At 40.6% G+C, this 15,799-nt stretch overlaps 1 protein-coding gene across 4 annotated transcripts in view; it reads left to right on the top strand.

Moving 5' to 3' along the window:
- LAMP3 (lysosome associated membrane protein 3) overlaps positions 1-15,799 on the top strand; it is a 51,256-nt gene that overhangs the window by 6,330 nt on the left and 29,127 nt on the right. The window contains exon 1 of one of the 4 annotated variants that reach the window (XM_086674815.1): positions 8,112-8,326. The exons of 1 other annotated variant lie outside the window; for it this stretch is intronic. In XM_086674815.1, the coding sequence (XP_086530941.1) occupies positions 8,278-8,326 (49 nt within the window). In that variant the 5' untranslated portion in view covers positions 8,112-8,277. Of the gene's footprint in view, positions 1-8,111; positions 8,327-15,799 lie in introns of those variants that run through there. 2 more of the 4 variants (XM_086674816.1, XM_025913981.2) reach the window with 2 other exon arrangements.

Raw genomic sequence — 15,799 nt, 5'->3', positions numbered from 1 at the left:
AGGTGAAGTGTTGTAGAATCATTTGAAGATCCGTTGTGATACCTTAAAGATATATACTGTAAACTCTAAAGCAAACACTAAAATAAACATGCAGAGTTTTAAAAAATAATCCAACAAATGAAATAAAATGGAATTTAAAATATGCAACTAATGCAAGAGTTGGTAGAGAAAGAAGAGAAATGAAACCAAGAACAGACAAGAAAAATAGGAAACAATGGCCAAGATGGTAGATATAAACCTGACCATATCAATAATCATATGGTCTTAATACCTCAATTAAAGAGGAGTGATCATCAGGCATCTGGGTTGCTCAGTGGGTTGAGTGTCTAACTCTTGATTTCAGCCCAGGTTATTGACCCCAGAGTCTTGGGATCACACCCTACATCAGGCTCCATGCTAAGCATGGAGCCTGCTTGAGATTCGTTCCCTCTCTCTCTCTCTCTGTCTCTCTCTCTCTCTCCCTCTGCCCCTCTCCCTCACTCACTCTCTCTCTGTCTCTCAAATAAATAAGTACTTTAAAAAAAAAAAAGAGTGATTGTCAAATGGATATTTAAAAAACAAACAAACAAAAACACCACCCTTGTGGCCTGCTTAAAAAAACACACTTTAAGTATTGTTAGATTAATTAAACAAGGAGTCCATTAGACTAAGGTGGCTTTAATGTCTTAGTAGCATAGGCAAGCAAACCAAAACCTATGCCTATAATGCCTCAAGATTAGGAAATTGAAACCTAAGCACAACCAATCACAAACAGCCAACTCAATTTTCTCAAATAATGCAACCAATTAGGCTATAGCCAATCAAATAATTTCCTTGCTTTGCTTCCACCTCTTCTCTATAGACATCTTTCCACTAGTTCCTGACAGTGAGCACTCCTAATCACTTCTGGTTTGTCACTGCCCTATTTGAATTGATTTTTGCTCAAATAAATTTTTTTTTTAAATTTTTAACATTATTTATTTTTGAGACACAGAGCATGAACAAAGGAGGAGCAGAGAGAGAGAGAGAGAGAGAGAGAGACAGAATCTGAAGCAGGCTCCAGGTTCTGAGCTGTCAGCACAGAGCCCAACGAGGGGCTCGAGCTCACAAACCATGAGATCATGACCGACCCGAAGTCAGATGCTTAACCGACTGAGCCACCAAGGTGCCCCTCAAATAAGCAAAAATTTTAATATGCCTCAGTTATCTGTTAGTGGTATAAAGACACAAATAGATTAAAAGTAAAACAATGGAAAAGGTTATACTGTGTTAGCACTAATCCAAAAAACAAAAACAAAAACAAAGCTAGAATGACCATGTTAATATAAAACAAAGTAAGTCTCAGAATAAAGAATATGGCAGACTTCAAGCGGTATTACAAAGCTGTAATCATCAAGACAGCACAAAAACAGACACTCAGATCAATGAAACAGAAGAGAGAACCCAGAAATGGACCCACAAATGTTTGGCCAACTAATCTTTGACAAAGCAGGAAAGAATATTCAATGGAATAAAGACAAGTCTCTTCAGCAAGTGGTGCTGGGAAAACTGGACAGCAACATGCAGAAAAATGAATCTGGACCACTTTCTTACACCACACAGAAAAAGAAACTCAAAATGGATGAAAGACCTAAATGTAACACAGGAAGCCATCAAAATCCTCAAGGAGAAAGCAGGCAAAAACCTCTTTGACCGCGGCCGCAGCAACCTCTTAGTCAACATGTCTCTGGAGGAAAGGGAAACAAAAGCAAAAATGAACTATTGGGACCTCATCAAAATAAAAAGCTTCCGCACAGTGAAGGAAACAATCAGCAAAACTAAAAGGCAACCGACGGAATGGGAGAAGATATTTGCAAACGACATATCAGATAAAGGGTTAGTATCCAAAATCTATAAAGAACTTATCAAACTCAACACCCAAAAAAACATAATCCAGTGAAGAAATGCACAAAAGACATGAATAGACACTTCTCCAAAGAAGACATCCGGATGGCCAACCGACACACGAAAAAATGCTCCACATTAAGGGCACCTGGGTGGCTCACCCAGTTGAGCGTCAGACTTCAGCTCAGGTCATCATCTCACAGCTCATGAGTTCAAGCCCCGTGTCGGGTTCTGTGCTGACAGCTCAGAACCTGGAGCCTGCTTTGGATTCTGTGTCTCCCTCGCTCTCTGCCCCTAACCCACTCGCATTCTGTCTCTGTCTCTCTCAAAAATAAATAAACATTAAAAAAAATTTTTTTTAATGCTCCACATCACTCATCATCAGGGAAATACAAATCAAAACCACCATGAGATACCACCTCACACCTGTCAGAATGGATAACATTAACAAATCAGGCAACAGATTTTGGTGAGGATGAGGACAAAAAGGATCTCTTTTGCACTGCTGGTGGGAATGCAAACTGGTGCATCCACAATGGAAAACAGTATGGAGATTCCTTAAAAAATTAAAAATAGAACTACACTACGATCCAGCAATTGCACTGCTAGGTATTTATCCAAGGGATACATGTATGCTGTTTTGAAGGGGCACATGCACCTGAATGTTTACAGCAGCACTATCAACAATAGCTGAAGTATGGAAAGAGCCCAAATGTCCATCGATGGATGAATGGATAAAGAAGATGTGGTACATATATAATGGAGTATTACTCGGCAATCAAAAAGAATTAAATCTTGCCATTTGCAACTATGTGGATGGAACTAGAGCGTATTATGCTAAGCGAAATTAGAGAAAGACAAATATCATATGACTTCACTCATAGGAGGACTTTCAGATGAAAAACAGATGTACATAAGGGAAGGGAAGCAAAAAAAAAAAAAAAAAAAACCAGGGAGGGGGACAAAAACATAAGAGACTCTTAAATATGGAGAACAAACAGAGGGTTACTGGAGGGGTTGTGGGAGGGGGGATGGGCTAAGGGGGTAAGGGACATTGAGGGATCTACCCCTGAAATCATCGTTGCACTATATGCTAACTAATTTGGATGAAAATTTAAAAAAAATAAATAATTTTTTAAAAAGAATAAAGAATATAACCAAAATAAAGAAGATTATTAAAAAATGATAAGGTGGTTAATCCATCAAGAGGATATAGCAATCCTAAACATTTACCCATCAGTGACAGAGCTTCAGAATACACAAAACAAAAACAGAACTGCAAAGAGAAATAAACAAATCCATAATTACAGTCAGATATTTCAACTCCTCTCTTGCAAGAATTGATAAAGCAATAGAAAATCAGGAAGAATATAGAATATTTGAATAACATATATCAACCAATTTAACCTAATTAACATTTATAGAACATTGAATACAACAACAGAAGAATACACATATTGTTCTTAAGTGTGCACGGAACATTTAACAAGACAGACCATTGTAATGAGCTGAATTGTGTTGTCTACTCCCACCCCCCCCCCCCCATGTTGTGTTGGCCTTAGCCTAGAAATGCCTGAGGCACTCACCTGAACTGCATTACTCATAGAGAGCCCCCACAAACATTTCTTCCTACAGGGGCTAATATTGTGGTTGGACAGGCCCTTGTGGTTCTTATTATGACTCCAGGATGCACTTCAGCAAGAAACCATCAAGGAACTTTGCAGATTTATTACTCACAAATTCTGAAGGTACATGGGATACCTGAGAGCCACATGGGATACCTGAGATCATGGGTAGAGAGAGGAAGAGAGCACAAACCTGGGTCTCTGCTTGGGTTAGGGTCCATGGCTGGAATGTCTAGATTCACTCTTTATTTGCTAATTTTAAGCATAAGAGAGAGAATTAGGGAATGGGAAGGGAGAAGCCAAAACAATGTTGAATAGAACAAAGTTGGAGGGCTAACAATACCTGAAATCAAGGTTTATAAAAAAGTTACAGCAATCAAGACAATTTGATCCTGACATAAAATGATAACAGTGGAACAGATATATATGGACAACTGATATTCAACAAAAGTACAAAAGCAATAGTGTGAAGAAAGGATAATCATTTCAATAATTGGATCTGGAACAGCCAGTTTTCTCTATGCAAAACAATGAATTTGCATCCACATCTCAAACCATATACAGCCCTCAGTAAAATTAATAGATTTCTCATGAGAAATCATTGAGGCCAAAAGGTAAGCTGATATATTTAAAGAGCTAAAAGAAAAAGATTGTCAAGTAAAAATTCTATATCCACAAAATTATTCTTCAAAAACTGAAAGAGAAATTATGACATTCCAGATAAACAAAAACTGAACTAATTTATCACTTGGAAACCTACCCTACGAGAAATAGTAAAAGGAGTCCTTCAGGCAGAAATTCAAGGTTACTAGACAGTAACTCGAATCCATATGAAGGAATAAACCAGTAAATGTAACTACATGGGTAAATATAAAAGACCTAATAAATATATTTTTTGTTGGTTTGTCTTAGCTCTGGCTGCTATAACAAATTACCATAGACTGGATGCTTAAACAACAGATTTATTTCTCAGTTTTGGAGGCTGAGGAGTCTGAGATCAGGGAACTGGCATGGTTGGGTTCTGGTGAGGGCCTGCTTCCTGACCCATAGACAGCTAGCAACCTTCTTGCTGTTTCCTCCCTTGGTGAAGAACAGAGTGAGGGCTAGCTCTCTTCTTCTTCCTGCAAGGACTCTAATCTAGTCAATGGCTCCACCATTGTGACCTAATTACCTCTGAAAGCCCCCACCTCCGAATACCACCATATTGGGCCTTCAATATATGAATTTGGGGGGAACAAAAACAAGATAGCAAGATAGTCTTTTATCTGGTGTAAAAGACAACTGCATAAAGTCTTTTATCTGGTGTAAAAGACAACTGCATAAAGTAGTCATTATAAACCCATGATGATGGATGTACGATGTATAAAGAAGTAATTTGTATGGCAATAGCAGCAAAAACTGTGGAGGGAAGGCAGTGGAGCTATATACAAGCAAAGGTTTTATGTGCTATTGAAATTAAGGTGGTATTAGTACTAGAGGGTGAGATGTTCAATATAATATTCAGGGAAGCTACTAAGAAAGTAACTTTTAATATATGGTAAATAGGACAAGGGAATTAAAACCGTATACCAGAAAAATCTTTTTAATCCATAAGAAGACAGTAATGAAGGAGTGGAGGAACAAAAAAGACATAGAAAACAAAAGCAAAATGACAGGCATAAATCTTACATTTAATGTAGTCACATGAAATGTAAATGGGTCAAACACATCAATTAAAGTGCAGGTACTGACAGAATGAATTAAAAAAACATGACCTCATGATATGCTGTCTGCAAAGACACACTTTAGACTCAAAGACACAAATAGATTGAAAATAAAAAGGTGGAAAAAGATATACCATGTACAGAGTAACCAAATGAGAGCTGGAGTACCCATAGTAATATTAGACAAAATAGATTTTAAAACAAAAATTGTTAATAGAGGCAAAGAAGGACATTGTCTAATTATAAAAGGATCATTCTATCAAGAATATATAAAAATCATTAACACAGAGAAGCCTAACAACAAAGCCCCAAAATATGTTAAGGAAACACTGACAGAATGGAAGGGAGAAATAGACAATACAATAACAGTAATTGGAGTCTTCAGTACCATACTTTCAATAACAGGTAAAACAACTGGACAAAAGACCAAGCAGGAAATAGTCTTGAACACTACAGACAATGGGAATGCTCCAGCCCCCAAAAAGCAGAATACACATTTGTCTCAAATGCACATACAACATTCTTCGGGGTTGGTCATATGGTAGGCCATAACATACTGACTTGTCTCAATAAATCTGAAGGTATTGAAGTCATAGGTATGTTCTCTAATCCTATTGGAATGAAACTAGAAATCAATAACAGAAGGAAATTTGAGGAATTTACAAATCAGTGGAAATTAAACAACAAATTCCTAAATAACCCTAATAATGGGTCAAAGAAGAAATCACAATGGAAATTAGGAAGTAATTTGGGATGAATGAAAATGAAGTCACAACACACCGAAATTTATGGGATGCATCTGACACAGTGCTTAGAGTTTCCATTGGCTTCTGATACACCCAGATGTGGCATCTCTTCTCTAGTTAAAAGCAGGAATCCTGAAAAACAATTCCAACACTCTGATCCTCTGATCTGCTCAGGAGATTGGTTCCAGACATCCTCCAGCAAATGTTGACTGGATCAACCATTGAGCCTTCTCCCCCAAAAGCCACAGAACCTTTAACATGTGCCAAGCTAACCCCTGTTTTCATGTACAACTTCTTCCTTCAAAATGTTCAGTGGCGCCCATGACCTCTTGGGTTGAGGCGAACTCCTCAATCTGGTGTTTTGGCCTCTCCGAAATGACACTAACTTGACATTTCAACCATACTCCCCACTACTCCCAGTACCCTCTAGTCAGGCTCATAACCACTCAAGAGATTTTGCTCCCTGTGTGCCAGGAACAGGGCACAGATTTCAGGGCTAGGCAGGCCATAATGCAAATCTTAGCCTATTGTATGATGCTGAGTGTTTCAGTTTCCACATCAGTAAAACTGAGATTTTAAAAACCTACCTTGAAGAGTGACATATGCATTACACAGTGCCACACACACAGTAGAGGGTCCTTCTATAGAAATAAATAAATAATAATATAATAATTATTAATATTAATATTTATTAATACTATTTATTGGTTGTTATATTAATAATAATAATATAATATATTATTGGTATTCTCCAACTATCCACATCCTATATGACTTTCAAGTCTCTCCAAGGTCTAACAACCACCAGGTCATCTCTGACTATTGCTTTCCTCATCTAGTGTAGCTCTAAGCAGCAAACCATTGGTCAGTCACTCTGGCTACTATTGTATATTAATAAATATTATTTCTCACCTAGGCAGTAAGCAACTTGAAAATTAATATCATATTCTAGTCTAGAACACCTCTTCAGCAGTAGTACGACATAGTGCTTAAAATCCTAGACTCTCAAGCCAAACTGGATTCACAACCCAACTTCTTCATTTATTACCTGAGTGACTTTGGTTAATCTCTCAGTGCTCAATTTCCCCATCTGTGAAATGGGCCAGCAATGATAATTGTTCCCAGATAGGGCGGCTGTGGGGCTTAAATGGAGTAAGAAGAGTGTCTGGCATATAGTATCTGCTTAATTATCGTCTGTTGAATAAATTGACTCAAAGTCCAGAATATTAGTCCAAAGTTGCTAAAATTAGATTTACTGATACATATTAATCTTCACCTTCCACCATAAAAATTTCAATTTGGAAACACACTATTCGCTTTGGTAAACTTGCTTGATTAGAGTGTTTATAGCAACATAGATCAAATCATTGTAGCCAAAGTTGTTTTTCAGGAAATTATTTGAGACTAAGCTGAAAGCCCTAAATGTAGTATTCAGGAGGGTATCCTAATATACTTCCTAAATGTGTATTCCTCACTGGGACTCACAGCCCTAAGAGATAAATCATTGTTTTGTCTAATTAGAAGAGAAAGGAGATAGGACATGGGAAGGTTGCCTTTCCAAGATATTGAATATTTTTTGTGTCTGAGATAAAGCACCTGAGAGTAGGCAATATCATGCCTATTGTACAGCAGAAGAAACTGAGGCTCAGAAACATTACCCAAGGTCATACAACTGGTGGCCAGATTCAAACCCAGCTCTCCCTGACTCCTAAGCTTGTACTCCTTATATTCCCTACAAGGTGATGTGGCCATGGGCATAGAGCAGAGTTACCTCAGACTTTTTGTGAATACACACAGAGACAGTGCTCTAGACACGGAGTTTGAAGACTCCTGCTCACCTTCATGAATGAGGGGTTGGCTTTCCCCTGGCTGAGAAGAGTCTTTGGGTTTACAGAAATGTACTTAAGATCTTAGAGAAAAATGGAGGCCTAACTTATGAGAAAAAGAAGCTGGCACTGCCACAGGTCCTCCACGTCCTGTGGAGAAATGGTCTCAGATGCCCTTCACCTTGGCTGGAGTAGGGGGAAGGGTGTGATCCCCGCCCCTCACAAACACTAAAGGCAGAGATGAAAGTGGCTGCTTTCACACAAGGGCCACTTCTGGTTTCCTTCCCCACTCAGCACACCACTTGGGAGGGAGTTTCAGCTACTTCTCATAATGAAAGTGACGTTGGTTTCTCTGCCACAAGTGAATGAGGGGCAAAGAGGGGTATCTTCTTTGTTCCTGGAGCCTGCCCTGGAATTAACCTTGTACTATTCAGAAGATCAAGAAGTGCTGAGCCTGGCGGCAGTGCAGCAGCAGGGCCAGCCCTCAGCGAGGCCTCTCTCTGGCTCCCCAGTCATGCCCTGGCAGCTCTCTGCAGCGGTAGTGTTCTTCGTGTCCCTGGCTGGTGAGTGACCCCCATGGCTTTCTGTGCTGCCTCTGGTCCTATTAAATCCTAGTGCATGCTAGTGCCACTGACCAAGGTAAGACAGGAGAGACTGGATATAGCTGCATGGCCTTAGCTACTGTGGTATTTGGTGTGGGAATATCTCCTCCTCAACACAGAGCACGCTTTCATTTTTTTCCTCAAAGGCTTTCACAGCTTGGGCTTGTTGTCCGTGAGTCTAGTAGAGTAGGTGTCAACTCGAGAAGACAGTGACACTATACCTGAGTCCCAAATGGGTTCTGGGCACCTTATCAGGGCAAGTTTGTAGAAATCACTTAGAGTTAAGAGATGGAGAATTGAGCAGGGGCTTAGAGATGGGGCTGTTGCTATACTGTCTGGGAAAAGCACATTATGCCTTGCTTTTCCTGTTTATCACGAACGGAAGTGCCGTATTTATATTATATAAACAGCGAAGTGTGAAGGTGAATGAGATGTGGTCTGACAAATTATGCCATTTCAGAGAGGTATAAACCAAGGAGTCAAGAAATTTTTTTTTAAGTACTATTATAATTCAGATCAGAGAAACTATCTGGGAAACTGAGCTTTTTTTTTTTAAGTTTATTTATTCTGAGAGAGACAGATCAAGTGGGGGAGGGACAGAGAGAGGAGAGGGAGAATCCCAGCAGGCTCAGTGCTGTCAGCGCAGAACCCTACTCTGGGCTCCATCTCACAGAATTGTGAGATCATCACCTGAGCCGAAACCAAGAATTGGATGCTTAACTGGCTGAGCCACCCAGGCCCCCTGGGTAACTGAGCTCTTAATGATTATTTTATGTGCCCACCCTCTGCTTTTATGAAGAGCATTTTGTCCCTTGACATTGGGTCCTCTTGTGTGCTGTTATCTACTTGATGGCTAATCCACAATTTCTTCTAGAAGCACTGAGTTGAACACTTAAAGGAACCAATTCTGTCCATATGGCCCTGCTAATAACATGCTCACATGAGGGATGCAGAGGCACTTGACTACAACATGAACTGTCAGGAAAGTTGGGTGAAGAGTCAGGCCAGTGTCCTAATCCAGGCTGCTTTACTTCTGCCATGTTTTCAGAATTAGAGTGTCACATTCTTCTGGAGGCAAAAGGCAAACTCTAAGCTAATAAAAAAGCAAAAGATCTCAGTCTAGCAGTAACCCTCCATGACCCGTGTGTGAGCACCTGTTCAGAGAGTGTCAGATGACTGGCAAGGTCAGAAATACAATGAGGGCTCAATAAATTCACAGGCAGTTTCAGAGGAAGTGTCTACCCTGCCCTTTCCTCTCTGAGCTGCAAATTCTCTAGGGTGAACCTAGTGAATGAAGTGTGTGAAGGGGCCCCATTTTCCAGATGAGGGTACTGAGGCAGGTTAGGGAATTATCCATAGTCACTCAGCTAACAAGTGGCAGCCTGAGATTTGTATCCAGGAAGCCTGGTGTCAGGGTCCATGCTCTGTACCACTGCACCACACAGCCCTGTATGCATAGGTTCAAGAGATACTTGTTGAACTGGAGATGAGCAAAAACCATTGGACATTTTGGTAGGAGAGACATAGCTTCCAGGTAAACTAGCTCTGTAATTTTTATCCAGTCACTTTGCTTCCCTGGTGTCAAATTCTTCCCCCATAAAATGAAGGGATTTAAGTTTGTATCAGTTGTGTTTAGATTCAGCTGCTCATAGGAGACAAAAGATAGCAAAATAAATGAGATAAATGCTTGTTTCTCCTTCACGTGAAGACAAGTCCAGAAGAATTCACACCAGGTCTGGTGAAGGGCTCATTATTATAGGCCCACCCTCCTATGTGTGATGTTCACCTGCAAGGTCTTTTCATGGTTCTAAGTGTCTGCTGCAGCTCTAACCATCACATACAACTTGCAGGCTGGTTTGAAAAGGAAAACACAAAGGCAATAGAGAGGTCTTGAAGGTGACTAAGCAAGCAGCCCTACAAGCAGCCCTCCTGGAAGGCCCATATAACCCTACAACTTCTACTGCTTTGCCTCAAATCCAGTCACATATTCCCACCGAGCAGGAAAAGAGTCTTGGAGGCAGGGTTCTCTATTTCAGGCATCAAATCCTCAGCTTGAATTTGCAGTTCTGTGACTAAGGAAAAAGGGGAGGCTGGATTTGGGAGTAATTAGCCAGCAGTCTATGCCACAGGACTGGAGTCCCTTCTTTACGAGGGTCCTTTTTGAATCTCAAGTCCCACAGGAAAGTAACAGAGATAAGATTTACATCTTTTTGCTAAAACTGAAGTTTAAATCGTGCCAGAAACAGTCTTCCTGCAGCACCCAGCTGGGGCTACTTCTGCTGCCTGGGGAGGTGCCAGAGAAAGTATCTGGGGGCTAAATTCAATTCCCTGACCCTGGATATGGCCACAGGGCTCCATTTACTTGCCAACTGTGTTCCCAACTGCAGACAAAGTGTAGCCTCCAAGACCTGCCAGGCCTGTTCCCTCCTGGCCCCTTACCTCACTTCCCAATTCTTATGTCCCCACCATACTTACCCCCTTGCTGTTATCCAGACATACCAGGCTCTGAAGACCCTGTGTCTTTGCACATATTTTTCATCCTGCCTGGGATACCACTTACTTTCTTATCTGCCTAAAGAATTTCCCTTGTGTTGGATTCCCCACTGCATCCCATAGCACTCAGTACCTCCTTCTATAATAACTCTGGTCACCTCGAGGAGTGTGGTCCAGTTATGTGTCTGCCTCACAAGGCTTTGGGCCCCTGAGAACAAAGACTCCATGCCTGGCATGGAGCTTCGCTCAGAAGAAGCCCCTCAGATCTGTTGAATTGGGTGTGGCAGGGAAACCAAACAAATGCTATCTGGGAAGGACCAGCCATCTGGAAAGTACCTAGAGAAAAAGCCCTTGCATGGTCACTGACTTCCCCAGGGCTTGGCTGAAAAGTCATCTCTCAGCTCCTTCTGTGGTTGTAGGGGGTCCCAGCCTTCTCACACCTCTTCTGGCAGGTCATCATCTAGAGGAGTCCAAGCAATGGGTCTCAGTGCTGGGTACCTGTTGGCTGAGACTCCTGAATCCTGGAGAGAAGATGGTGGGGGTTGGGGGTATGGGCTTCACAAATTGGCATGTGAACTCCAGAGCTGTGTTCTTCTGAGTAGAGGAAGAGTTGACACAGATTCTGAGCTTTGCCTTGCCCTCACCTCTGCCCACTGCCCTCTTGATGGGTCTCAGACAGACTGGTGAAATAAACGAAACCTTTACAGGGTCAAAGGTCCTGTTTAAGAACTGTGACCCAGTTTTGACAAAGATTGGTCATATATGTGTGGTCATATGCATAGATTTTACAAAACAGTGTATTTTCCAGAATATTATTTCTATTAAGTACCTAATAAACATTTGAACTTTCTAGAATATTTTATAATGCACAGCATACCTACTCCTGTCAGTTATCCATCTAATTCCTGCCCATCTTTTATATCCCACAGTTCTATGGGGAAATGGGGAAGGGAGAAGCCACAGAAGGGAAGGAGAAGACTATTAGAACAATATTTCCCAGTTCTATCCGGGAACACACTCTGGTTCAATCTGTAACACATTCTGACATTTTTGGTCCAGCCACCTGCCGGCCCAGCCTTCTGCCCACCACAAAGCCACACACCATATCAAGACACCATGGACTGCCATCATCTCCAGCCACCCCACAAATACTTCCTGCATACAAAGCACATCTTGATGGGTATCATGAGTTGTCTGGTCCTGTTTGGGATGCTGTGAATTCATGAATGACCAATGTGCTTTTCCCCCTTGTTTGAGTTCACTCATCACTACTGAGAGAGGACTTTTAATTACAGTATGAGAAAGGCTCCCCCTTTTATAGGGTGTGCTACTCAGTTGAGAAGATTTGCTTTAGCTCATAAGCATAAGCTGTGCACAGTGAGATTTTATCAAGGATCTAATATCTCCCCAAGAGAACAAAAAGCAAATGGTTTCCAGTCTCTCAGAATTCTCTGAATCAGTCTTTGCTTATCACTACAAGATATTCCTGGAAAGTACACCTGGGAGTGAATTCTCTTTCTCCATAGTAATAGTATAAACTTAATGGAGTTTCTGTTGTGGTCATGACTGAGGAACCAGCAACTCAGGTTTGGCCCAGATGAATTGTGAAAGTAAATCTTCCACAATTGTCAACCTTCATAACAACCTTGAAATGGAAAGTTTTGCTCCAAATTCTACAACATAGGCATAAAAAATAAAGGCTTACAAAGTAAAGCTGCAGTGCATAAAATCCACAACTCTCATGTTATTATACATTTCAAATTATCTAAATGAGCATTTTAGATACAAAAAAAATACCTTTAATAATAGTCTCACATAATGTCATTAATAAGCCTTTCTAAAAGGTCATTTAAGACAATTTTAACTGATATTTTTGTCTTTCTCATTTTTCAAGCCAGCTGTGCAGAAATATTTCACAAGCGTTTCTAGTAGGCTTGAAGTTAGAATTTTTCTTCTGGAAAATAATCACTATTTTAGCATCTGAGCCTTTGAAAACCTCACCACCGACCGCCATTATGAGGGTTTGGTGAATTGGGGTCACTGGAGAAACATCCTGCTGTTCTTCTCTGTTTTTGTCTCTTCGCTCACTGTTCTTCCCAGTGACACACACACCATCTCCACTAATCCCAAATCCAAGGGCAGGCTTTGGTTCAGACAGGGACTCAAGTCTTGCTTCCAGAACTTACTAGGTGTCTCACCTCCACAATTTACTAGTTGTGGGATTATGGTCAAGTCGATGGGATTTTTCTAAACCTGAGTTTCCTCATCTGAAATATGGATAAAGATAGAACCCATCAGAGGGTTTTTTGAGGAATTGGTGAAAGATGACCCTTGACCTGAGGCCTGCCACGTAGTTAGTGTCCAGTAACTTGGAGATTTTATTGTTATTATTATAGGAAAAGTAACCACTTAGAAATGTAGTGAATGAAAGAGCGAGATAGTAAAGGAGTTTATGGATAATTTTGATTAGATGTGAAACACCAGCATAAAGTGATCTCCTTTTTCCTTTTCCCCATGTTTTCCCAAGTCACTGGCCAGCACTGGGGAGCTCCAGCTCCAGTGAGTGTAAATACAATGAGCAAATACAATGAAACCATAGCATTGAAGAGACAAAGCCATCTCTCAGTGGACCTGATCATAAACTCACAAGGAACATCATCTGCATTGTTTTCAGTTTTCTGATTTGCTGTGTGTTTGAGAGGAGGCAAGGATAGAACTATTTGGGTTGAAAAAGAGCCAGAGGCCTTCTACCCTCAAGAGATGGCCCAGGAGACACTTGTGATAAGTACTGGGTGCTGTACATAAGTGATGAATCACTGAATTCTACTCCTGAAACCAATATTGCACTGTATGTTAACTAAAATTTAAATTTAAAAAATTATATATATAATAAAAAATAAATTAAAAAAAGAGAGAGAGATGGCCCAGGAGAGAACCTGTGACAGTAACACACACTACAGGTATGCTTAATGGTCTAGGAAGACTTCACTTAAACCAACTAGTTTGAGCCTCACAATAATCCTAGAAGGTCTACAATGGTATTCAGTGCTGTTATCCTCATTTACTCATCCAGTCATCTGTTCATCCAATTCATATGAACACTTCTCATGCATAGGCACTGGTGGTAAAAAAAAAAAAAAAAAAATGCACACAATTCCCACGTTGAAGTTACTTTTAATCTTGTGGGAGAGATTCACAGTCAATAAATAAACCAATAAATAAACATATAATCAGGGCTATCATTGTGCTGGTACACACTGTCTGGCCAGGCTTACTGTTAAATATGTTAATACCATCCCCTTATCCCCTTATATAATTACAGGTTGTGATTAGCCCAGTGCAGGCAATGAATATAACACTGTGATGTGGAATTGTGGGGTGGGGAGCTATTTTATGTAAGGATTACAGGGAAGACTCTGAAGAGCTGGCATTTAAGCCAAACTATGAAGGATAGCCCACCAAATACGTCAGAGCAATTAGGGCTTAATTTTCTTTCCTGGTTGAGAAAGCCTGGGCCATTCAAAAGGTTAAGCAAACAATAGGAACCAGGCAGAAACTGATCTATATTTACAAAAACTGGCAGCAAGGGGTGCTGGGGTTAAGCGCCCAACTCCTGGTTTCAGCTCAGGTCATGATCTTACAGTTTGTGAGTTCGAACCCTGCATCGGGCTCCCCGTTGGCAGTACAGAGCCTGCTGAGCCTGCTTGGGATTCTCTCCCCCCCACCCTTTCTCTCTGTCCTTCCATCCCCCAAAATAAATATACTTAAAAATTGGCAACAAAATCAAAAATGGAAGGGAAATGAACCTCCTATCATTGGAGGGAATCATGCTTACATTGGATGAACACATGGCAAATTTGTAGGTACAATTCACACATCAGATTAAGGTTTGGACTAGAAGATTGTTAAAACTCCTTTCAAATATGGGATTGTATGATTGTGTGTAAATGAGCATGTTTGGAAAAAATAAAAAAAATCATATTTATCTTTAAAAGATTTCAGGGACGCCTCTTGGTTTCAACTCAGGTCATGATCTCACAGTTCGTGAGTTCAAGCTCTTCATTGGGCTCTTCACTGACAGTGTGGAGTCTGCTTGGTATTCTCCCTCTCTGTTCCTCCCCTGCTCAATCTGTATCTCTCTCTCAAAAATTAAAAAATAGGGGCGCCTGGGTGGCTCAGTTGGTTAAGTGTCCGACTTCAACTCAGGTCATGATCTTACAGTTTGTGGGTTCAAGCCCTGCATCTGTGCTGACAGCTCAGAGCCTGGAGCTTGCTTCAGATTCTGTGTCTCCTTCTCTCTCTGACTCTCCCCCTGCTCATGCTCTCTGTCTCTCTCTCTCTTTCTCTCAAAAAATAAATAAACATTAAAATTAAAAAAAAATTTTTTTAATGTTTTTATTTATTTTTGAGACAGAGAGAGACAGAGCATGAGCAGGGGAGGGGCAGAGAGAGAGGGAGACACAGAATCTGAAGCAGGCTCCAGGCTCTGAGCTGTCAGCACAGAGCCCGACGCAGGGCTCGAACTCATACACCGTGAGATCATGACCTGAGCCGAAGTCGAACACTCAACCGACTGAGCCACCCAGGCGCCCCTAAAATTTTTTTAAAAAATAAATAAATAGTGGGTGATGGGCATTGAGGAGGGCATCTGTTGGGATGAGCACTGTGTGTTGTATGGAAACCAATGTGACAACAAATTATGTAAAGAAATAAAAATAAAAATAAAAAAATAATAAACTTAGAAAAGAATTCAAGGTAGAACTACCATGTGATCCAACCATTACATTTCTGAGTATATGGATGTGAAGGTGACAGAGTCACTATCTCAAAGAGAAAAGTAAGTAAATAAATAAAAGTGTTAATTTGTAGTGAAGAAACATTTAAAATGTCGGTGGGGGAGGGACTCACTAATGTGAGCTATGAGTGTGGTAATACTTTTGT

This window comes from Puma concolor, chromosome C2 (assembly GCF_028749965.1).
Source record: "Puma concolor isolate L17-30 chromosome C2, mPumCon1.1.hap2, whole genome shotgun sequence".
In the NCBI taxonomy this organism is placed as follows: Eukaryota; Metazoa; Chordata; class Mammalia; order Carnivora; family Felidae; genus Puma; species Puma concolor.
Note: the sequence above shows the minus strand (reverse complement) of the source record. Positions and strands in the feature narration are given on the sequence as shown.